Source organism: Cottoperca gobio, chromosome 6 (assembly GCF_900634415.1).
Source record: "Cottoperca gobio chromosome 6, fCotGob3.1, whole genome shotgun sequence".
Classification (NCBI taxonomy): Eukaryota; Metazoa; Chordata; class Actinopteri; order Perciformes; family Bovichtidae; genus Cottoperca; species Cottoperca gobio.
In genome coordinates this window covers 618,304-642,300 of record NC_041360.1, presented here as the reverse complement: position 1 = coordinate 642,300, position 23,997 = coordinate 618,304, and the positions used below count along the sequence as shown (strand labels likewise).

The 23,997-nt window shown below is 43.0% G+C and overlaps 1 protein-coding gene across 2 annotated transcripts in view; it reads left to right on the top strand.

The window, feature by feature from the left end:
* ckap5 (cytoskeleton associated protein 5) overlaps positions 1 to 23,997 on the top strand; it is a 40,907-nt gene that overhangs the window by 16,337 nt on the left and 573 nt on the right. The window contains exons 21-44 of one of the 2 annotated variants that reach the window (XM_029433217.1): positions 448 to 622; positions 1,274 to 1,387; positions 1,826 to 1,954; positions 2,240 to 2,434; positions 2,560 to 2,686; positions 3,453 to 3,535; positions 3,922 to 4,032; positions 4,701 to 4,823; positions 5,385 to 5,534; positions 5,613 to 5,816; positions 5,892 to 6,027; positions 6,526 to 6,719; positions 6,820 to 6,992; positions 17,555 to 17,728; positions 17,819 to 17,939; positions 19,085 to 19,264; positions 19,352 to 19,539; positions 21,117 to 21,189; positions 21,287 to 21,475; positions 21,597 to 21,734; positions 21,892 to 21,975; positions 22,099 to 22,258; positions 22,344 to 22,465; positions 22,649 to 23,997. The exon at positions 22,649 to 23,997 is cut by the window's right edge and continues 573 nt beyond it. In XM_029433217.1, coding sequence (XP_029289077.1) covers positions 448 to 622; positions 1,274 to 1,387; positions 1,826 to 1,954; positions 2,240 to 2,434; positions 2,560 to 2,686; positions 3,453 to 3,535; positions 3,922 to 4,032; positions 4,701 to 4,823; positions 5,385 to 5,534; positions 5,613 to 5,816; positions 5,892 to 6,027; positions 6,526 to 6,719; positions 6,820 to 6,992; positions 17,555 to 17,728; positions 17,819 to 17,939; positions 19,085 to 19,264; positions 19,352 to 19,539; positions 21,117 to 21,189; positions 21,287 to 21,475; positions 21,597 to 21,734; positions 21,892 to 21,975; positions 22,099 to 22,258; positions 22,344 to 22,465; positions 22,649 to 22,912 — 3,607 coding nt within the window. In that variant the 3' untranslated portion in view covers positions 22,913 to 23,997. The remainder of the gene's footprint in view (positions 1 to 447; positions 623 to 1,273; positions 1,388 to 1,825; positions 1,955 to 2,239; positions 2,435 to 2,559; positions 2,687 to 3,452; positions 3,536 to 3,921; positions 4,033 to 4,700; positions 4,824 to 5,384; positions 5,535 to 5,612; positions 5,817 to 5,891; positions 6,028 to 6,525; positions 6,720 to 6,819; positions 6,993 to 17,554; positions 17,729 to 17,818; positions 17,940 to 19,084; positions 19,265 to 19,351; positions 19,540 to 21,116; positions 21,190 to 21,286; positions 21,476 to 21,596; positions 21,735 to 21,891; positions 21,976 to 22,098; positions 22,259 to 22,343; positions 22,466 to 22,648) is intronic. The other variant, XM_029433218.1, reaches the window with a different exon arrangement.

The following is a 23,997-nucleotide window of genomic DNA, read 5'->3' as shown; positions in this document are numbered from 1 at the left end:
TAACTATTATTGCTTAAATCTTTGGAATAAAAGCTCAGCGAAGAATATTTAGTTGCCACTAAAATGATAATGACAAAAGCAAATGCATATTTTTCAGTATGAATAGCCAAATATCTTGATCCACACCTACGGTATATAATGTGACACCACTATTGGTTCAGTTGCGCATAAGAACATTGTGACAAAGAAAAACATTGGTTATGTGTTACTGTTATGCCACAATGCTTATTTAAGGTGTACAGCTTTTTGACAAATGTCACAATGTTGTAGAGAATACAATATTAACATTATTTAGATGTAGGCTTCAAATCAGCCCAGTGGGGTTTCTGCCTCCTGCATCCTGCTGCACTGTATAGCATTTATGTTTGTGTTTTATTATTTTGCAAATAAACTTAGATTCTTGTCTTCTCTCCCTCATGTGTGTCTCTCTTCCCTCATATCTTTTAGTGACAAAATTACATCTGATCTGGTGTCTAAAATTGGGGATAAGAACTGGAAGATCAGGAAAGAGGGTCTGGATGAGACTGCAGCCATCATCTCGGAGGGCAAGTTCATCACCGCCAACATTGGAGACTTGCCTCTGGCCCTGAAAGGACGACTCAGCGATTCCAACAAGATCCTGGTAAGTGAGAGATCTGTGCTGCTGTATAAAGATGCTAGTACTCCATCGCTGTCACTGAACTGTAAATTGCCTTCAACCACCTTTAAAACAAAATTCTATGTAGACAGTTGACATGAAAGGCCTTAATTCAACATATTGTCACTGGTTTAATTTGACGACACTATTAAATTACTTTCCTTTTTTCTACCATTTACACATGCAGTTACTTTTGAAGTCTCGATTGGTTTCTCCAGTGAAAGTGAAATTCTGTACTAACATTTCTGTGAACATATCTTCGCCATTTTTGGAAAAGGTTGACTCCTTCACTAAAAATCTGAACAATAAAGTTAATGTTCATGTGTCTTTTGTCTGTAAATTCTAGTTGGCCTCAAATGTAGGCATAATTTAAAAGAAATAATAGAGCTGGCTTTGCTTTAATATCTTATATCATCTTTATACATCAGTTCTTGCTGTTAGTTTATTGCGCTATCTTATACTGAATGTGTTTTTTTAAAGTGATTCAGCCAAATTAGTTGTGATTGTGAAATGTGATTTATTATTATTTAAATTTTTAGCAGCAGCAAAATAGCAGCCCTTGCATAGAAGTACCTTTTTACAGTAATAGGGTATTAAAATGTAAGGTAAAATGACAGTTATGTTTGTGTTCTCCAGGTCCAGCAGACCCTGACTATCCTACAGCAGCTGGCAACAGCCATGGGACCTGGACTCAAGCAGCATGTTAAAGCACTGGGAATGCCGGTTATCACTGTACTGGGAGACGGCAAGGTACTGGGCACAAAGTCTCAGAAACACGAAACACACCTGTGTTTGTACATTCAACAGCAATGAAATATAGGATTTGCATCTAGATGAACAGAAATGAGCCCTTGCATCACTACAAACACATTTTATTTGTTAATACTTTGTCACATTTCTCCTAGTTAATTTTGAAAGATACCTGTAGTTTTTGTAAAAACAAACATCAAAAAAATTAAAATACTGGAAATATCAACAGGCAATATTTACAGCAGTTTTACAAGTTTACACTTAAAAATGATAAAAAGAGAGCATATGTATACAATTAAATAAATGTAATATTGGAAAATATCCATTTTTAAAAAGTATAGTTTGCATTTAGAAAATGTACAGACTGTATATGTTGAAAATATGGAAACGTGTCGCTCCAGGGACAGTGTCCCTGACTGTCCCTTTGTTACTTTGCAGGTTAATGTAAGGACGGCTGCCATGACCACTCTGCAGGCCTGGGTGGAGCAAACTGGGATGAAGGAGTGGCTGGAAGGAGAAGACTTGTCAGAAGAGCTGAAAAGAGAAAATCCCTTCCTACGACAGGAGGTACAGATGCACATATGTCTTGTTTGTGGAGGAAAATCCTGCATTCCGCTTGTATCTAAAAAGAGAAATTCCAATTTTCTTGTACCTTCTCAAAACAAATGGAAATGTAGGCATGCATATTCGTTTACTTCTTCAATGTAGCAAAATGACCCAAGATTTAAATATCTTGGACTTCCAACAGTTTTTTCTGGTAAAACATTTATAATTATCTGATAACAGAAACCCTTGTACACACAATGCTGATCAGAGACTCATGTTTTTTGCATAATGCTCTCCATCCACCAGGTGCTAAGCTGGTTGGCAGAGAAGCTGCCTGCCATGAGGACAGTACCTGGGGACCTGATGCTGTGTGTCCCTCTTCTCTATGCCTGCCTGGAGGACAGAAACGGAGATGTCAGGAAGAAAGCTCAGGATGCCCTGCCTACCTTCATGATGCACCTGGGCTATGACAAGATGGACAAGGCTGCTGGGAAACTCAAAGTACTGAACTGATGGATTGTGAACTTAACTTGATACTTTTTAAATGTACATTTTCAGTGACTGACCCACGCAGTGACTTATAGCGTTCTTGTCTGAAATGAATGTCTCTCCTCATCTCCCTGCAGGCTGCCTCTAAGGATCTGGTGGTAGCTATGTTGGAAAAGGCCAGAGCAGTGATGCCTGCTAAACCTGCTGCTCCTTCCAAAGCTGGAGGGGGAAAGGGATCTGCAGAGCCAAGTAGAGATGCGTCAGGTTTGTGACATGACAATGCGAGGCGGTGATTTGTAATAAAGAATCAAAAAGTAATTAATTAAGACAGATTCTCCATCAAACCATATCTGTGTTACTTTATGGTAGTTTTACACATAATGAAAAGTAGGTTAGGGTATGATAGCTGTAGAAGCATTGGATCATTTAAAGGTTCAATGTGTAATTTCGAGCCATCTTCTCCAAAGAACTAGGGGCAGAATTTCACCTCTAAACTGGGTCCATACATTCTGTAATGTTCATATTTTAGTTGTAGTAGTTTGTCATAGGGTTAGTTTCTAATGTATTCTTTATATTGTGTATTGCATTCACTCCTGTGTAATGCCTGTCAGTCACTCAGCAGGGCAAGAATTCAACCAAAATGCTGAAACTCTGAGAGCCGGTCAGAAAACATTTCTTTAATGTTTTAAGTTTAAATTGTGCCATATCTTACACATTGAACCTTTTTTAACTTTGACGGAACCCATTATTTTATCTGCCCTCGCTGTTTCTGTATCGGCAAAGATCAGTGTACAATACATTAAGGTAACATTCCGTCTTAGTTTTAGCTGCCAGTGACATTTTCCCAGTTGACAAATATCACAGGCAACAGATTGTATCCGCTGCAGCTAGCTAATGGTGCAATTAAATGTACACATTGAGGACGGTGGGTAGTAAGTGTGTGTGTCAAATGCCATGACGGTATGCCCAATAATTATTTGAATACATTGTGTTCATACACTTGACTAAATGTTACCTATGACTTCTGCAGCCTCCAGGCAGCCAGATAGTGAGGACTTTGTTGACAGTAAACCTGAAGTGAAGAAGATCAGAGGAGGGGGGGCCGGAAAGAAGGTATGTCTTTCTGGATCAACGTCTGTTTTTGAGTTTCAGTGTGAACACAAGAACAGATGTTTTGATATTTAGTTATTCTTTGTACGGCCTAATACATTTAGTGGGTTTAAGGTTCAATCCTACCATATTTTTCTTCCATTTAATAATGAAAGGAGAGACTTATTCAGTTTTGCGTAAAAGTCCAGTCTGACCCCACCAATTGTATTTTAATGTAAATATTCCCACATCCTCCATTGTACTTTGGTTGCTTTATTTGAGTGGTTCATATCAGGCATGGACATTTTAAATGATTTCTGTTTCTTGTCTCTGCACCATTTGGTTTTTATTAGTCATTTCATGAAATTGAAGTGTAAATATGATGTGGTTTTTTTTTTTTACTCACCCAGCCTCCCTCCCCTCCCGAGGAACCTGTCCCTCCCCCTTCCTCCAAGGACAAGGACAGTATTGCTAGTAAAAAGCCCCCCAGCAAAGGGAAGGCTGCTGCAAGCAGTCAACAGGTAGATGTGTTGCAGAGTTTACACAGGTGTCCTTGTGATGAAACTCTTCTACACTTAATCTATATGCTGCTGCTTATTAAAGCCAGCCGTGAGCTGTAGAGTACACAGTAGCAGATGTGGGCAGAGTTTCTCAGTGGACACTTGTTGGCCTGACAGATGTTAACCCCTATCTAGCTGACCCGGTCGGATCTGGGCTCAGTCTAATCCAGTGTCTCTCTAATTACTAATACTGCCACTAAATATACAACTGTATAATTAAATGCACATGGACAAGCAGTTGGTGGGTGAAATGAAGTCAACCCACAACCGTTTTAAGCTCATGTAAAATGTACTGACATAAAATAAATGAAAGTGTAGTACATGCATGCGTACAGAACAAACTGAGCAAAGTCACATAAGGATTAAGGTCACTCCACTGCATGAATGAGTTTGTTGTGAATGTGTTTCTGCTTTGTGTTTGGTTTTTGCAACGTGTTAGCCTTCACTGAGATCTATTGTGTATAACACCCCTTTGACTCCTGTTTCTACTCTGTCTCTTGCCTACACACACCTACTATCATCTAGATCTCACTCAAGAAACTTACGAGTTAACATAACACACAATGTTCCCATGCACAGACGGAGAACATTGGTTCAGTCACTCACACTGTGATGTTTCGTCCTCTCAGGGTGCAGCTGGTAAGAAGCCTGCAGCCAAAAGCCAGAAGGATGATGAAGATAAGTCCGGGCCAATCTTCGTCCTCATCCCCAGCGCTAAGGAACAGAGAATCAAAGAGGAGAAGCAACTGAAGGTATCTGACGGGCTGAAAAACATGTCAGGATCCCAGTGGCTCAGTGCAGCAGAAGTTAAATACTGTATATCTGAGGTGAACTGGAGGAAGCATAACTTTTTCTTTAGGGTGGTGATGGCCTAGTGTAGTGGTACGCCTTCCAAACCAGAAGGTTGTGAGTGCAATACCAGAACTGCCACCATTGTGCCCCTGAGCAAGGCACTTAACCCTGAGCTGCTCCAGAGAGACTGTCCCTGTAGTTAGTTACTGTAAGTCTCTGGATGAGAGAGTCTGATAAATGACCTGTAATGTAAATTTATTTTTAATGTTTAGGTGTCAACAGTGTCAAATTAATTTTACTGTGCTGTGGCCAAGAATATTGTATTTGTCAAAATTGTTAAGAATAATAATAAGAAGTCAGTTATAATGTTTGTAATAGTGTTTATAAAAACAAGAATAATTATCAATATAAAAAGCAGGAACCACAAGCATATGGCAAATTACACAACCAACATCAATTTGCTAGTATGCTCAGATGAAATACTGTGGTGTTTAGTTTGACTCTAAATGTTTCTTTTGCAGATTTTGAAATGGAACTTCAACACTCCTCGAGATGAATATGTGGAGCAGCTGAAAGCTCAGATGTCCACCTGCTTTGCTAAGTGGCTGCAGGATGAGCTCTTTCACTTTGACTTCCAAAGACACGTTAAGGCTATAGGAGTCATGATTGAGGTAGTTGTGGGTCTAACCCTACAAAGTGCTTTTTAGGAAGAGGAGGCAAGTTTTGTTAATAAAGTCTGTGTTTGACAGAGGTTGGAAAGTGAAAGCGACGCCACCATCAGCTGTCTGGACCTGATTCTTAAGTGGTTCACCCTGAGGTTCTTTGACACCAACACCACAGTCCTGATGAAGGTGCTGGAGTATCTAAAGCTGCTGTTTGCCATGCTGAACAGAGAGAACTACCATCTGACTGAGTACGAGGCAAACTCCTTCGTCCCCTACCTCATACTCAAGGTGAGCACACGCCACACACTGATAAGATTAGCCACTGTACAGCTTGTTTCGCTCACAGTTTCTTCTTCTCTTCAGGTTGGAGAGCCAAAGGATGGGGTTCGCAAAGATGTTCGGGCTATACTGGCCATGCTGTGTAAGGTTTACCCTGCATCCAAAGTCTTCCCATTCCTCATGGATGGAACAAAATCCAAAAACTCCAAACAGAGAGCTGGTAGGTTTCTACTGACTGCAAGCTAACTGTTATAAGCTGCACCATTCTTTGTCCAAACCGGCTCTGTGCCATTATAACCCTCTTTGATGGAGAACTATGGGGGGGAAGTAGTTGTTCAAATGCCAGTATCAGAAATGTGAGTATGCAAGTCTATGCACCAATCAAATGTCACATTTTCATACCATTTTTCTCAGCTTATTTTCACTACACGGGAACAGCAAGACACTACCTGATCTGTAGAGCAAATGTGCAACAAAATGTCTTACTCCTTAGCTACTATTAACTCCAGAAAACATGATTGCTGTGTCCAAAATCGATGATGGAAGTATTTAGTGTCACGTTTTTTACGTACTGGTATCTGATCGGTACTCTATTGGCGGATACGCAAGTTCAGGTAGTGGAATTGGTATCAGGAAGGAAATAATGGTATTGGAACATCTCTAGGAAAAAGTATAAATATTCAAAGGATTGTTTATGTGATGTCCTCCCTGTCCTCAGAATGTCTGGAGGAGTTGGGTAGTTTGATAGAGGGCTATGGGATGAATGTATGTCAGCCGACTCCAGCTAAGTCCTTGAAGGAGATTGCCATTCACATCGGTGACAGAGACACATCGGTCCGCAATGCAGCCCTGAACACTGTCGTGGCTGTGTACAACGTCTGTGGGGACCAAGTCTACAAACTAATAGGAAATGTAAGATGGAGAAGATGCCACTGTCACACATTGTCTGGTGTCTTAAGTAATAATAATACACCGTACAACTTAATGATAATATTTTCCCCATCCTTTCTAGTTGTCCGAGAAAGACATGAGCATGCTGGAGGAAAGAATCAAGCGTTCAGCCAAGAAGACTGCAGCAGCTCCTGCCAAGCAGAGTGCGACGGAGAGGACTCGGAGAGAGCCACCAACTAACCCCAGCGCCACCTTCCTCCGTAAGCCTGCACAGGAAGACCCCAACAAACTCAAGTAGGTTCCCTCTGAGTCAAGGCTGCGTAGTGTTGGCTGAATGAAAACTAGTAAGGAAGCAAATGATACTTTATCACCACAAAATATAGCATCATTTTGAGGAACAAAAAATTCAGTGCATGAGCTACGCGTTAATTTCCAAAGTATATTAAAATCAATCTAATGTATATGAATTTCTCTCCCCTTGTAAAAGTGTCCTCCAGTGTTTGCTTCAGTGCAGTCTTTTCCTGAATTACCTGAATGAACTGTATGACATTGAATGTGTAATCTGCGCAAAAGATGTACAGATGACAAAAATACAGTGATGAATTACTCTTTATTGGCTTTTTATTTGCGGTGCTCTGCCTGTGGTGATGTACCACACCATACATGACAGCAAAATGCACATAATAAATAAAACTGTCTCGTACTGCGTTTTGCTGTCATTTTTATGGTGTGACGCAATGTTCAGGGCTCATCCCTGGCTCTTACACACAGAAGAGCTCAGCGGAGTGGGTTGAGAGAGTTAATGATGGCGGCACTCGTTGCGTTGCTGTGCAAATAAAAAAAACACCTGTGACAGCTGACTTAAAACAAATTATCAGATTGGGCTCAATATAGCTAATACTGATCAGTTAAGTAATAACTTGATATTCTCCGATACTGATCTTTGAGATCGGATCAGAACATCTCTAGAAAATATGGCAGTTGCATTTTAAATGGATTCAGTCGACCACATTTAAATTGACAATCATTTCTCCAAACAAGTGCAAAGAAATCTTTCTAAACTTTCAAAATCTGACCGGTTAATATCTGGTGTTTGTAGTGTTTATAATATAAAAGATGTTTACTCTTACACCTGTTTTTTTTTGTTTTTTTCATGTTTGGATTTTAGACATTGTACAAATCTTTAACATGTGGACATTTTGTTAGATTCAACATTCTATTGTTGGCTGTACTCTGGACTGGGCGTTCTTTTGAGCTGGTGGTGATAGTATTGCATAAAGAAATCCTATAATGTATCTTTAGTGTTTTAATGCTGAAAGGTTCTTGCTAGTGTAAAACTAGACATGCAAATCAATAGTCATGTTTTCATTATTGGTTTAAGTTTAAGGGCCCTGTCACACATATCTGTGTGACAGAAACGTATGCTGCCATATATGAAAATTAGAGTCCAAATACAACTTTTAATCGGATCGGAAAAGTGACGTATACAGATGCGTATGTCTAACCTATTGATGCCGCATCACTTACTTATACAAGATGTATCAGACTAATGCATAACGTATACAAAAATATGGCGTATACAAAATATCAGCAATACGCTGGTGTACGTTGATATAAGTTAGGGGTAAGTAGTATTCTTTAAGAGCACGCTGTGTTACGCTGAGGCCGTGAAAATGTTTTGAGCATGTTTAATATTTTCGGACGTACCCAACGTGTGCTTCATAAGTTAAGCAGACGTTACACATAAATTACGTTAGACATACGGTGAACTTATTGATAACGAGTGGATAACCTATTCGTAACCTATGCTTAATCAGTCTGACCTATCTGTAACGAGTCTTGACTTATGCAGACGTATTAAGCTTATGTTAAACTTATGCCTGACGGACGAGTAACTTATTAAACGCGTTTCTATAGTACAGCTAGCGTTTTGGAAGTTTGAATAATATAGTATATAGGGTCCCTGTGAGTAGCTCATCCTCACTTCTTCACAGCACTTCTTGATGAACACATCAACCCATCATCAGAGAGCATGGAGGATGCTGAGAGGCTGCGGCAAGAGTACATTCTAGCCGTTCTCCAGCATCAGCATGACGTGAACCAAATGGCACTTTTCCACCTCCGTTGGCCAGACGCTCTGATACGTTTTGTATAAGTGATACGCTATCAATAGGTTTGACATGCGTACAATAATTCATTATGTATTCTTTATGTATACGTCAGATACAACAACGCTGTGGAAAAGTTGGACGTATTGTTTTTAGCTAATTTGCATATACGCCGGCATATGTTTCTGCCATACGGAACTGTGTGACAGGGCCTTAAGCAATGACACAGCTTACATACAAAGCCTTACTGATGATCAAATATTACAAAGCCTTACTGATGATCAAATATTACAAACCAGTGGTGACTGAGGATTGTGCCCACGGGGAGGAGGTAAATTAATTAATTGGAGTGGACCCAATACTGACCCCTGGGGGACACCCAGTGAAACGGGAGAACACCCTGACCTGTGGTTCCCCAGCTGGACAAACTGTTGTCGATTGGTAAGGTAGGAGGAGAACCAGGAGAGTGCAACACCAGTGATTCCAATGTCAGCCACGCGTGCCAGGAGTAGTGGGTGGGAGATTGTGTCGAAGGCGATGAGGATGGTGAGCAGTCCAGAGTCAGCTACACGGAGGATGTCGTTGGTGATTTTAACCAGAGCTGTTTCGGTAGTGTGCATTGGGCGGAAACCAGATTGGAAGGGTTCATGGAGGTTGTTTGAGTCGAGGTGGGACTGGTGTTGAGCGGCAACCACCCTCTCAAGGGTTTTTGAAATTAAATGAAGGTTGGAGATGGGCCTGTAGTGGTTAAGGTCAGCTGGGTCAGCATTGGGTTTTTTGAGGGTGGGTGTGATTGTAGCCATTTTGAGGGTGGGGGGTACAGTTCCAGAAATGAGGGAGGAGTTAATTATATTAGTGATCATGGGGGAAATGGACGGCAGACAGGCTTTGACGAGGGTAGTGGGAAGGGGATCAAGCTGGCAGGTGGTGCTTTACAGATGAGTTTGGAGATGGTGGCTTCTGATGCTGGAGTGAAGTTGGAGAGGGTGCTGGTGGGTGGTTGGACCGTGGTGGCCATCCAGAGTGTAGGTGGATGTTGCTTACTTTGGAGCTGAGAAATTGCAGAAGGTCAGTGCAGCGTTCAGGGGAGATTAGGAGGGAGGGTTCTGGGGGGCTGAAGTAGGTGGCTGACTGTTGAGAAGAGGGCTCTCGTGTTACCGGTGCCAGTGCTGATGAGGTTGGAGTAGTAGGTGGATTTGGCAGTGGAGAGGGGGCGTTCTTGTAGTGATGTAGGTGATCAGCATAGATTTGGGTGTGTACTGATAGTCCGGTCTTTTTACACAGCCGTTCAAGTCGACGACCAGTTATTTTGAGCAGTCGAAGGTCTGAGGTGAACCAAGGAGCAATGTGGGCAAAGGACACTGTGCGGGTTTTGACGGGGGCCAGGGCGTCAAGCGAGGAGGACAGACAGTAATTGTAGTGACTCACCAAGTCAGCAGGGGGAGAGGGATGGGGTAGGAGTTGATCAGGGTGGTGGGGTCGATGTGATTGATATTTCTGAAAGGGATGATCCGTTCTTCTTAAGCTTTTGATCAGGGGGTGTGGACCTCAAAGAGCACAACTTTGTGATCAGAGATAGGAAACTCGGCATCAGTGACATTACAAGGAGTAATGCCAGTGGCGCAGATCAAGTTGTTATTATTATTATTATTATTATTATTGTTGTTGTTATGGGTAGGAAAATTAACATGTTGTGTGATACTAAGACAGTCGAGGAGTGAGATGAAGTCATTGGCAAAAACACTGGATGGGTCGTCAATGTGGATGTTAAAGTCTGCAGTGAGAATAACAGTGGGGGACATTGCACATACATATGTTAATGAAGAAAATTCAGTTAGGAAAAACAGCAAATTCAGTGAGGAAAAACAGCAGAGGGTTTTTGTGGTCTGTAGATGGTGACAATAATGATGAGTTTGTGGTCTGAGTTTAACAGCTAGACATTCAAAGGAAGAGTGATGGGGGACAGTGACAGCAGTGACTTTGATGTCCTTACGGTAGAGTAAGGCGAGACCACCCCCCCTCCCGGTGTTGCGGGGTTTACACATATAGGCAAAACCCGGTGGAACAGCTTCATTTAACTGGGAGAAGTCAGAAAGGCTGTTGCCAAGTCTCGGTGAGGCATAAAAAGTCGAGCTTTCTGTCCACAATGAGCTCAGAAGCCAGCAGGGCCTTACTGGTGAGAATAGCTCATTTCAAGCATTCAAGTGGCGCATAGGTGGCTGCTTTGGGCAGTGGGATAACAGTGCGAGGGGGGGGCGGGGCTTGGTGGACCAGAAGGAGCGACTGTTTGTGTTATTGTAGTGTTGTGTGTCCAGCGAGTTTCGACCAGATCCACGATGGACATATCTTGGTCGTTTGAGGAAAATGTCACGGTGAGCAAGCAGAGCTGTCTTGAAGTTTGATCTGAGACGCAGTAGTTCCGTATTTCAGCGGCAGGGAGGTGGCGGTGAAGAGTAGAGCGAGCCATATGAAGAGTTTGACAGTCCGCATGATGTGAAAAGGTGTGAAAATAGTATAATCAGCAGTTTGATGATCCGGTTTATGATCCGGTTTATGATCCGGAGGCTACAACTCCAGCTTGGTAGAGAAGGAGGAGCAGAGAATCGGCTGCAGCCAGTGGTCACAACTGACGCCAGCTAGCTTGACTGCTAGCTGTGGTGGCGGCAGTCCAATTTGGCTGACAGGCTGCTGGAATCCAATGGATCTGGTAGAATCCACACGGAAATGCAGTCAACAGAAGATACAGGGTTGAATATTTGAAGATAAGATCCAACACAGCAGACTAAGACTTAAACTCAGATGGAGAAGCGGTGAACAAGCAGCGCCAGCGTCCTCTCCCTCTGATCAATCAGTACAGACAGCCAGAGTGATTGATTGTGGGTAGCTCTGTCAACAAGGAACCGAAAAAGTGTGTGTGTGTGAAAATAACTCAACAAGCATGTTATCCATTCTGTCAACAAACAGACTAGTAGTGTAGTTATATTGATTCCATAAATCTTTTGTATGTTTGTAGTTCTGCTCGCATCTAATCTGTCCTTCTCTTCCTGTTGTGTTGGAATTGTTGCATGTTGGGTTACTCACACAGATTTGACATAAAAAAGAATTGGCACATAAAATCCTATCCACTGTCTGTGAAACTAACCTCGGTGTGTGTCTGGCTGGTGGGCTGGCTGCCTGTCTTCTGCCTGTCTGTCTCTTAACCCTTCATCTTTCTTCCTGTGTGATTTCCTCTTCTCTCTGCTCTGCCTACCTTCTGTTTTCCGGAGCAGAATAATGTATCGCACGTATAGGATGTGAGTACCTCTACCTCCTTCCCCCTTCTTTTCTACGTGTCATTGCAACGCCTCCTCTCTGAATGCAATCTAATACTCATCATTCACAAGACGAATGAACAGAAAAGTTAGCTGTGACATTTGAGGTTCAGTCGTGCTTCGTTACATGGTAAGGAAGAAGTGTCTGTTCCTGCGCTCCCACTGTCACGTGGTAGGTAAAGCACCAGACTAATGTTCAAATGTCCTGCTGTCGCTTTAAAATGTGGTTCATTCTTCTTCCCCAGTCATCCCTTTTGATTGTTTGTTGTGTATATGCTGTACCTCCAAAATGAGATGAACTGTGCTCTGCTTGGTCTTACAGTTTTGTCAGCTACAAATGTAGGGACACGTATTCTTGAATACAATTTGTTTGGATCTATGGTGTGAAATCTAGACGGAAACTCACAACACTGATATAATTGAAAAGCTCACCATCAATCAAATATTCTAAATCTCAGTAATGAATTCTGATGGATCACTATGCACCCGCCTAGATCCACATGATTTTGGTTAATCTAAACTTAAAAATAAATATGTGGATGTCTTATGGTGTGTTCAAATGTGACGCTGACTTTCGTGCAACGCTATTAGATGGGAATTTGCACCTGGCCAAGAAATGTGCGTGTTGCTGTGTCACAAGCCTGAAACAAAATGTTGAATCAGAAATGGAGAAAAAGATGACTGACTGTGGGCACCTGGAGCTCTTCAATAGTACCTCAGACCAGATGGAAATCTGTGTGTAAATGTATGTGTACAACCTGTAGACTGTCTATGGCAGGGGTCGGGAACCTTTTTGGCTGGGAGAGCCAAATTCTTTCTAAATGCATTTCCAAGAGTGCCATATAGCCTCGTGTGTGTGTGTATATATGTATCTGACAGACCGCCCCCCCCCCCCTGCACGGAGCTCTCTCAACAAATATTGTTATATGCGATTAATTAATTACAAAGCTTGTAATAAAATAAAAAAAATTAAATCGCTCGACAGCCCTATATTAAATATATTTATTCTTTTTAATACTCTTGTTGATATACTGTAGCCAACAATAATAAATTAATTACGTCTTACCATTAATGCGACTTCTGGTGCTGTATGGTTTTGCTGATGGCCTTGTAGTCTGGTTCATAAGTGGTGAGGTTCAGCTTCATGCAGGCGTTGAGGCTTCCATCAGTTAAACGTGAGCGTAGGTTAGTCTTAATGTTCCTCAGATGCGAGAGACTGATCACATGCATATGTAGAGCCAGACATGGTTAATATGGCAACACTCACACGCTGCATTTTGCAGTATGTGACCAGAAGCTCGTTCCAAGTTTCGAGAATCAGCTGGTCTTCAGGTTGAAGTTCATTTCTGTCCACTTGTGTTCACTCTCCAGCTCTGCTGAGCCACTCAGTGTTAGCTAGCTCTGGATGCTCGAAGCTTTTCATTTCAAGAAAAGTCCAGATTTCACTCAGGCAAGCTGCAAAACGGCTGAGCATTTTCCCCCTTGACAGCCAACGCACGTTGTTGTGTAAAATCAGGCCGGGATATGTATTTCGTCTGACAGTGCTTTAAACTGGCGATGATTTAAAGCTCGGGCAACAATAAAGTTGACCACTCGAATGACCAGCGACATCACCTCGCCACACGTTTGAGCACAAAGCGCCTCCTGGTGCAGAATGCAATGAAAACTTAGGATGGGTCTATTTTCATGTTCACAGAGAAGCGCGACAAATCCTGTTTTTCCCCAACATACAGGGTGCACCATCAGTACACACAGAAATCAGTTTATTCATCGCTAGATTTTTTTCTTTGGCGAACTCCATGAAAGACTTGAATAAATCCTCTCCTCTTGTTGAGCCTTTCATTGGCAAAACGGCAACACTTTCCTCACGCATTGTGTCACCTGCAGCATACCTTGCAATGATTCTAAACTGAGATAAATGGCTAACGTCTGTCAACTCATCTAACGCGAGGGAAAGGTATGTCCCTGCGTCTATGTCCTTAATTTGCGTTTCCTCGACTTGATTTGCCATGATGGTACCATCGTGAACAGTTCTTGCTGACTGAGGCATGTCTTTTATTTGTTTGATGACTTCCCACATAAAGACAAGATAATCAAACTGTTCATTGGCCACATCAAGTATGAAACTTTTGGCATACTCTCCATCTGTGAATGGCTTTTCATTCCTTACTATTGCCAAAGCACCAGCAAAGATAGCCGAATTCCCTTCACCTTGCTTGGTCCAGCCGAGGAGTTGCTGCTGACTGGTTAGCACTCTCCGCTGTAGCTCTTCGCAGGCCTTTTTCCTGCTGTCCCCAGCTGGATATTTCGACGCAAATGAAGCATGGTGTGTATCAAAGGGCCGCTTTACATTTGTCCGTTTCATGGATGCAATTTTATCGTTGCATATCAAACATACCGCAGATCCTGCTCTCTCCACAAAGGCAAAGTCCTCTGTCCACACGGCCTGGAACAGACTATAATCCTCATCTTTTTTTTCTTTTCGACATTTTTTCTGTTTTAAAGGTTGGAAGCAGATGAACTAGCTGGCTACCTGACGAAAAGGAGCAGTTTATTTCTCGACCTCAACGAACCGTTCACTGAATCGCTCCGCATTATCCAATTAAAATGTTTGGTGTTCGACTATTTTATATTTGGAATTTTATTTTCAAAACTAATTTCTGCTAAACGTTTTACTTTAAAATAATTAAATTGTTCATGTTAAATGCCAGCTCAAAATTGTCGGCGAGCCCATATGGCGTCATCAAAAGAGCCATATATGCCATATACGAGCCCAGCTCGCCATAGGTTCCCGACCCCTGGTCTATGGTATAAACAATAACATCACTGCTGTATTTATAACTGGTGGTTATTTGGACCTTGGTTGATGAAACTTGGTTGTTGGTATTTATGTAGGTAAGCCCCTCCTCCTCTCTGGCGAGTAACATGAGGTGTGACGCAGTTTTAGCCACCAATGGTGTATGACTGGCTTGTGTGAATAGGAGTATATTGTAATGCAGTATATACAGTATATCTCAAAAGTGAGTACACCCTTTAGATTTTTGCAAATATTCTGTTATATCCTTTCAGGGGATAACATTATCCTACTGAAACTTTGATATAACTTAAAGTAGTCAGTGTGCTGCTTGAATAACAGTATAGATTTATTGTCCTTTGAAAATTACTCAGTACACAGCTGTTAATGTCTAAACAGCTGGCAACAAAAGTGAGTACACCCCATAGTGAACATGTCCTAATTGTGCCCAATGATGTTGTTTTCCCGCCCTGGTGTCATGTGACTCGTTAGTGTTACAAGGATTCAGGTGTAAATGATAAGCAGGGCTGTTAAATTTGGTGTTTTGGGCACAATTCTCTCTGAATGCTGGACAACATGGCACCTCATGGCAAGGAACTCTCTGAGCGGCTGAAAAAAAGGATTATTGCGCTTCACAAAGATGGCCTTGGCTATAAGAAGATTGCCAACACCATGAAAATGAGTTGCAGCACAGTGGCTAAGATCATACAGCGGTTTTCCAGGACAGGTTCCACTCGGAACAGGCCTCGCCAGGGTCGACCAAAGAAGTTGAGTCCACGTGCTCAGCGTCATATCCAGAGGTTGGTTTCCAAAAATAGACGTGCGAGTGCTTCCAGCATTGCTGCAGAGGTTGCAGAAGTGGGATGTCAGGCCTGTCAGTGCCCAGACCATACGCCGCACACTGCATCAAATCGGTTTGTATGGCCGTCGCCCCAGACAGAAGCCCCTTCTGAAACCGATGCATAAGAAAGCCCGCAAACAGTTTGCTGAAGACAATGAATCCAAGAACATGAGTTACTGGAACCATGTCCTGTGGTCTGATGAGACCAAAATAAACCTGTTTGGGTCAGATGGTGTCCGGCGTGTGTGGCGGCACCCTGGTGAGGAGTACCAAGACAAATGTGTTTTGCCTACAGTCAAGCATGGTGGTGGCAGCATCATGGTCTGGGGCTGCATGAGTGCTGCCGGCACTGGGGAGCTGCATTTCATTGAGGGACACATGAATTCCAATATATACTGTGACATCCTGCAGCAGAGCATGATCCCCTCTCTTCGGAAACTGGGCCGTAGGGCAGTTTTCCAACATGATAATGACCCTAAACACACCTCCAAGATGACAACGGCCTTGCTGAAGAAGCTGAAGGTTAAGGTGATGGACTGGCCAAGTATGTCTCCAGACCTAAACCCAATTGAGCACATGTTGGGCATCCTCAAGAGGAAGGTGGAGGAGTGCAAGGTGTCCAACATCCGTGCGCTCCGTGATGTCGTCGTGGAGGAGTGGAAGAAGATTCCAGAAGCAACCTGTGCAGCTCTGGTGAATTCCATGCCCAGGAGGGTTAAAGCAGTGCTAGATAACAATGGTGGTCACACAAAATATTGACACTTTGGGCACAATTTAGACATGTTCACTATGGGGTGTACTCACTTTTGTTGCCAGCTGTTTAGACATTAACAGCTGTGTACTGAGTAATTTTCAAAGGACAATAAATCTATACTGTTATTCAAGCAGCACACTGACTACTTTAAGTTATATCAAAGTTTCAGTAGGATAATGTTATCCCCTGAAAGGATATAACAGAATATTTGCAAAAATCTAAAGGGTGTACTCACTTTTGAGATATACTGTAAATGCAGTCCATTTGCCACAAGGTAAAACAGACTTGTGCATGCCGGTGTTCTAACAGGAACTTGGTTATTGTAGCTTTGCCTGCTGATTTGGCCCGTTTACAAACCCAGTCATCAGTTGGAGCTGTGGCTGTGACACACAAGGAGGAGTAGATTAAGTGCCTTAATTGCCCTCATGAGCCCAGTCGTATCTCGGGTGGTATGGTCCTACAAAGCCAGGGCTGTCCTTTTCAAGCAAATTTGCTGTTGTGCTTGGAAATGTTTTTTTTTTTTAATTTCCATTTGTAAAAGTGTATTTCCCTTCCATTCTGATGGATACAAATGCTAAATGTTGTTTGTAGATAAGTGCTGATCAGCTCCAGCCCTGACATTCCAGCTGTAGTTTGGACACGATCAGACACTTTAATATTCGGTTCTCCTAAACAGATCTTCATTCGACTCTAAGCAGGGATGTACTGGAGGGTAAACTCACAAAACGTATCTAATCGGTTTGGCTATTTTAAAGTTGTTTTCAACTCATTTCATTTTTGAAGCCAAAAATGGGAAATAAAAATGTATTTGATTATTAAGTGTTATGCCATATGATGATCACTATTTAGAAGTGACACATTTGATCCTTTCTATTGCACTTCTTACACTGAATACATTCACATTAGACTGACTACCATCGGATAGATCAAAATGATTGTCAGTCAGGACTGCAGCTAAAAGGCACTGATTGACAATACACTGGACTAAATATACTGTCCTGTCCACTCCCCCCTCCGTCCTATTTCCACATCTCATCTTTTAATCCAGCCAAGCCCGTCAGAACGCCCAGCACAGTGAGTCCTCCCACCCGTCCATCCCCAAGGAGTTTCAGTTAGACCTGGACATGATCGAAATGGACCAGAGCAGAGTGTGTGAGCTGCCGGACCTCGTCCAACACAAGCTGGACGAGCTGCTGGAGCCCATCATGATCCCTGAACCCAAGTAACCCTGCAAAACTAAGTTAAAAGCAATAGAAGCAGAGACTAAAGATTTTCTGTGATTTTAATATTGCTTGCTTTTTTCTGTTCTAAGGATGCGTTCTGTCTCTCCTCACTTTGATGACCTCCACAACAGCACCGCCTCCACAATCAACTTTGTCATCTCCCAGGTGGCTAGTGGTGACATTAACAACAGCATACAGGCACTGGCACAGGTATGACGACATGAAAATGGCGTCTGTGACATCATATTTTGAAGCTTGTCAGACTGACGAGCTTCTGGTCTCGTAGTCCAGATGGTTGTGAATTCAATACCAGGGCTGCCACCATTGTGCCCGTGAGCAAGGTACTTGACCCTGCGTTGCTCCAGGGAGACTGTCGGTTGCAGGTTGTCCCTGTAGTTAGTTCACTGTAAGAATTAATAAATCCTTACAGAGTTTTTTTTTTTTTTTAAAGGAAACCTTAAGGTACTAGCCTGTTAAACTCTTGAAGGGTGGCCGACGAGGAGTTTTATTGTGCCATGTACATTTTATAATTCTGAAAAGAGAGAAAAAAATTATATTTTTGGAAGCTTAGAATCTCGTCTATTGAGATGAAAATCACAACAGCAGGTACAATCAGCTCCTCAAACTAGCAAGCACACTCAAAATCATAACTTTGAGCCCACTTGCCTATAAAGCCTCATAAATATTTAAAAAAAAATCAAAATTATATTTATTGTTCAGAAGAAAATACAAAAAAGATATTAGCAAGAAATGTGTTTATACTTTACTTGCTCTGTCATTACTAACAGGGAATATGGGTATATAATTATTTATTAATAAATATATGTTCAAATTGCACAGTTTGTGTACGCCTGGTGTTACTCTTAGAAAAATATGTCTAATAAATTAAAGTTATCCCTTTTATCTGAAATTGGAAGTTTTACTTCATAACACTCAAATTCAGTATATTCAGGCCACTATTACTCAGTGCCAGAAGCACTTTTATTGTTCTTGCAAAACAGTGAAGAATCACTCCGAGTTATCTTTTGAATGAGACTAAAATCATGCAGCTGGTGCAAATGGTTGAAGAGCAGCTTTCAATTTACTTTGGGTATGTCGTTTGTAGGTATTTTCGGGTAAATTCCCCCACACTGTAAGAGGTTAACGGACCTCATAAAAGGAAAATTTGCCACATTTTATGTGGATGTTAAATGGTGGATTTGAAGCCATAGATCCCCGAGTGCATTCTGTATTGACAGAGAATGTTGAGTTCTCCTGCTCTCCGAGCTGTGTCGTCATTGCCTACATGTACCAGGATGCATTGTAATTATAGCTGTTTAGAGGTGAGATCAAAATTGTGTGGTTTGTCCTCGCAGATCGACGAGGTGTTGCGGCAGGAGGACAAAGCAGAAGTCATGTCAGGACATATCGATCAGTTCCTCATCGCTACCTTTATGCAGCTGAGGCTTATCTACAGCACGCACATGGCTGATGACTCATTGGACAAGCGGGACATCATCAAACTGTACAGCTGCATCATAGGAAACATGCTATCTGTGAGTCCCTGCCTAATGTGATATGTCAGTTACAGTAACTCCATTGTTGAGGTGGACACTGAGGATGATGAGCTCTCTTTCTGTTAGTTGTTCTCCATAGAATCCCTGGCCAGAGAGGCATCTATGGGTGTGTTGAAAGACCTGATGCACGGTCTGATGACACTGATGCTGGACAGCAGAGTGGAGGACATGGCAGATGGACTGCAGGTCATCAGATCCGTCAACCTGCTGGTAACAAGAGTTCTGGAGAAGTCTGACCAGACCAACATGCTCAGGTTAGTATGACAAACGGGTTGCATCCAAATAACCTTTCACTTTCTCAGGACGAGATAAAAACAAAACCGGGACACACTCCTATTTGAAATTACCTGTAGTCTAATTTGCTCAGTTTGGTGCCGGCACTCCTTGCTGTTAATGCAAACGAAAAAGTCCTTCATGTTTACCAATTCCACTCATCCATCATCTGCCGCTTATCCGGGGTCGGGCCGCGGGGGCAGCAGCTCCAGTAGGGAACCCCAAACTTCCCTTCTCCGAGCCATGCGCCGATTGGGGATCTTGTGGCGTTCCCAGGCCAGAGAGGATATATAATCTCTCTTCCCAGCTGGACGTGCCTGGAACACCTCCCTAGGGAGGCGACCAGGTGGCATCCTTACTAGATGCCCGAACCACCTTAACTGGCTCCTTTCAACGTAAAGGAGCAGCGGCTCTACTCCGAGTCTCTCACAGATGGCTCAACTTCTTTCCCTATCTCTAAGGGAGACGCCAGCCACCCGTCTGAGAAAACCCATTTCGGCCGCTTGTATCCGCGATCTCGTTCTTTCGGTCATGACCCAGCCTTCATGACCATAGGTGAGGGTAGGAACGAAGATCGACCGGTAGATCGAGAGCTTTGCCTTCTGGCTCAGCTCTCTTCTTGTAAAAGCGACTGCGGTAAAAACGACTGCGGTAAAGCTCCGATTCTCTGGCCAATCTCTCGCTCCATCGTCCCCTCACTCGCGAACAAGACCCCGAGGTACTTGAACTCCTTCACTTGGGGTAATGGCTCATTCCCTACCTTGAGTAGGCAATCCACTGGTTTCCTGCTGAGAGCCATTGCCTCAGATTTTGAGGTGCTGATCCTCATCCCAACCGCTTCACACTCGGCTGTGAACCGATCCAGTGACTGTTGAAGGTCACAGACCGATGATGCCATAAGGACCACATCATCTGCAAAGAGCAGCGATGAGAACCTCAGGCCACCGAACTGCAACCCCTCTCCTCCACGACTACGCCTCGATATCCTGTCCATGAAAATCACAAACGGGATTGGTGATAAAGCGCAGCCCTGGCGGAGGCCAACATTCACTGGGAACGAGTCCGACTTATTGCCGAGTATCCGGACACAACTCTCGCTTTGGGCGTACAGGGTTTGGATGGCCCTCAGAAGTGACCCCCTCACCCATACTCCCGCAGCACCTCCCACAGTATCACCCGGGGGACCCGGTCATACGCCTTCTCCAGATCCACAAAACGCATGTAGACCAGTTGGGCGTACTCCCAGGCCCCCTCCAGGAACCTTGTGAGAGTGAACAGTTGGTCCGTTGTTCCACGACCAGGACGGAATCCGCATTGTTCCTCTTCAATCAGAGGTTACCAATTGTATCAATAAATTCAGCGTTATATATTGATGCATTAGTGTTTTATCTTTTGATTTTGGAATCAAGTTATTCAACTGTGAGGCACAGTAACATGGCCTGCCCATAATGTAGCTGCTGACATGGTTAAAACAAAATTATTATAGATTATAGGAGAAACTATATTTATTTAGTTTGTTTGTTTTGGTTTGACTTCTTCCCTTCCTGCCTCTCTACAGTGCTCTGCTGGTTTCTCTTCAGGACAGTTTAGTCACCACAGCCCCTCCCAAGTTATCTGAGCTCGTCATGAAGGTAAGGAGCGTCACAACGGAGGCCCCCCAACATCCTCCTCCAACTGTAACGTGCCTTATCACACACCTTAAACTGACTGGTATTTGTGTGTGCTCAGTGTCTGTGGAGGATGATCCGCTTTCTCCCAGAGACCATCGACAGCATCAACCTGGATCGGATCTTACTGGATGTCCACAATTTCATGAAGGTTTTCCCTAAAGAGAAACTCAAGCAGCTCAAAAGTGACGTCCCACACAGAACCCTCAAAACTCTGTTACACACACTTTGCAAGCTCACTGGGGCCATGGTAACACATTTACACACACACACAATGTATTAAATCATTTTCAGAATTATTGTTCTGTGTAAACATTTATTTATTTTTTAATTGAGTTTTGAATTTATTGTGTCAATGCATTGATAAACAGATTCTGGACCACCTATCAATGATAGAGAATCGCAATGAGTCTGAGTTGGAGGCCCACCTGAGGGGGGTGGTCAAACACTCTGGAAACTTATCAGGACTCAAGAGTGACCGTGGCAATGAGAAGACTGGTCTACGCACGGTGAGCAACACATAGAGTTCACAATGCATTGGCCATTTTATTATGTTTTTGCCAAGAATTTACACAAACTAGGTCTCTCTTACCTTTGTGATGACTGTATCTAAATGAGTTCAGATGCATAAATATGGTGATGTATGTAACGTGAATTTGTTCCCAGGAGGATCGGATGTCAAAGGCAAAGGTCAGTGACATTCTGTCTGAAATCTTCAAGAAGATCGGCTCAAAGGAGAACACTAAAGAGGTCAGCGCCTTTCTCAAACACTCTAAAATTAACTTTTGTTTTTGCTTCAGACAGAAACCAAGGTTTATTCTGACATTGCTAAAACATTACATAATGCTTTCCAAACACTGTTTCCATCCTCAGGGTTTGACAGAGTTGTACGAATACAAACAGAATTACTCAGATGCAGATCTGGAGCCTTTCCTCAAAAACACGTCCCAGTTCTTCCAGAGCTACGTGGAGCGAGGCCTTCGTGTGATAGAGTCTGAGCGAGAGGGCAAGGCTCGCATTCAGACCTCAGCAGGTACAACTGGAAGCTGTCACTATGCACTTTGGTCAAAATGAAGTCCGGTGTGGATAGTAACTCGCTTTTGTGCGCATCTCTGCAGTGATCCCTCAGCATGGAGTTGACTTCAGTCTGAGCAGTAACAATGAGGAGCTGAAACCAGCTGTTTACTATGAGAGACTCAAGATCCTCAGACAAAGAAAAGGCCTGGAAAACGCCTCCAGGGTTAGACACACACTTGGAATCAATGTTTAGTTTTTGATGTGCAGTAGTCTTCGTGAAGTAAATAAAAATGTAGTGTTCTGCTGAAATGCATAAAACTTTTCATTAATGTTTGAACAGCAACCTTCCTGATATTTACTGAATGTACATAATAGAAGCTAACCTATTCCCCCGCTCTGCCTGCAGCAGGGTGTCGGAGGAGGCGAGGACGAGCCTCAGCAGCGCCCTCCCATCTCCTCTCTGCTGTCCTCGAAGCCGTCTGTGGCCTCCTCCACTGACATGCTCCACAGTAAGCTGTCGCAGCTCAAAGAGTCCAGAGAGTTGTATCAGCAGGAACACAATGCACACTCCCATTCCCCGACGAACGCACACAGTCGCTCTGCTTCCCCGGCAGCCAACCTGGATGACCTGAAGAAACGTCTGGAGAGGATAAAGAGCAACCGGCAGTAAGGAGCGCCTCCTCATCTCATCCGCAAAGCCTGTTCAGTAGTAGACAATACAACATCCTTCTTTTTAACTTGTTCTGTGTCTTTATTCATGTTCTGGTGGATGGAAATGGAAAGCACTTGGACACTAAAAGTTCACCCCTCCATCAACAAAGCAGGTATACTCCACCCACTGTGCCTGTAAGTTATAAGACCTCAAACTAATCTGATTTTAGTTGAGTACATTCAGATTGAAATGAGGCTGACTTGGATGTTCAGCCTCTACACGCACACTCTCACTCCGCAGAAAACATCCAAGCGTTTTTAGCGTGTGTGTGTGTGTGTGTGTGTGTGTGTGTGTGTGTGTGTGTGTATGTGTGTGTGGTTTCATCTTCCCACCCCACCCTCCTGTCCTAGCTTTCTCTTAAGGGTGCCTGCCATGTACACTTTTTACTATGTTATGATGGTGAACTTTACCCTCTTCCTCTGTTTCAGTATCGCGGCACAATATGTTTGTACATATAAAGGTTGTTAACTACTGTTATGAAGTGTGTTTCATGCGGTTTCAGGACAAAACAAATGTCAAGAAATGCTTCTTCCTGCTCCACCATAATGTACTACATCACTGGTGCTGTGTTTGAATGGAGAGACACTTGTAAAGAGCTCAATTTGCAGCTGTGTAAATGCAGCATACGCTTGAGGCTGAACACTGTCATGTCATTCTTGGCTGAAGTCCTGTTTGCACTGGGAGCATCTAATGATTTGGAATACTTGCAGAAAGTTCACATTTGCGAGGTCTGTCTGTAAAAGTAAAACTTCTAATTAGCGTTGTTTGGTGGTCTTTCAAAATGGCACAGAAGATAAATATGACTTAAAGCTCAAGAACTTTAATCAACCAAGTGTCTGAGTTCTATAAATTTCAGACATTACTGTTGCTATTAAAAAAAAGTTGACTGCATTTCCACAGTGACATCAATGACTGTCATCTGCCCCTGAAAGGATTCAGTCCGACACAACTGGAACACAGCTGTGTGCTGGTGTTGAAGGAAGTTCTGTCTGTTTTTAACCAGGTGTATGGACAGGGTTACATGAGGCGTCTATCCAGTTTAA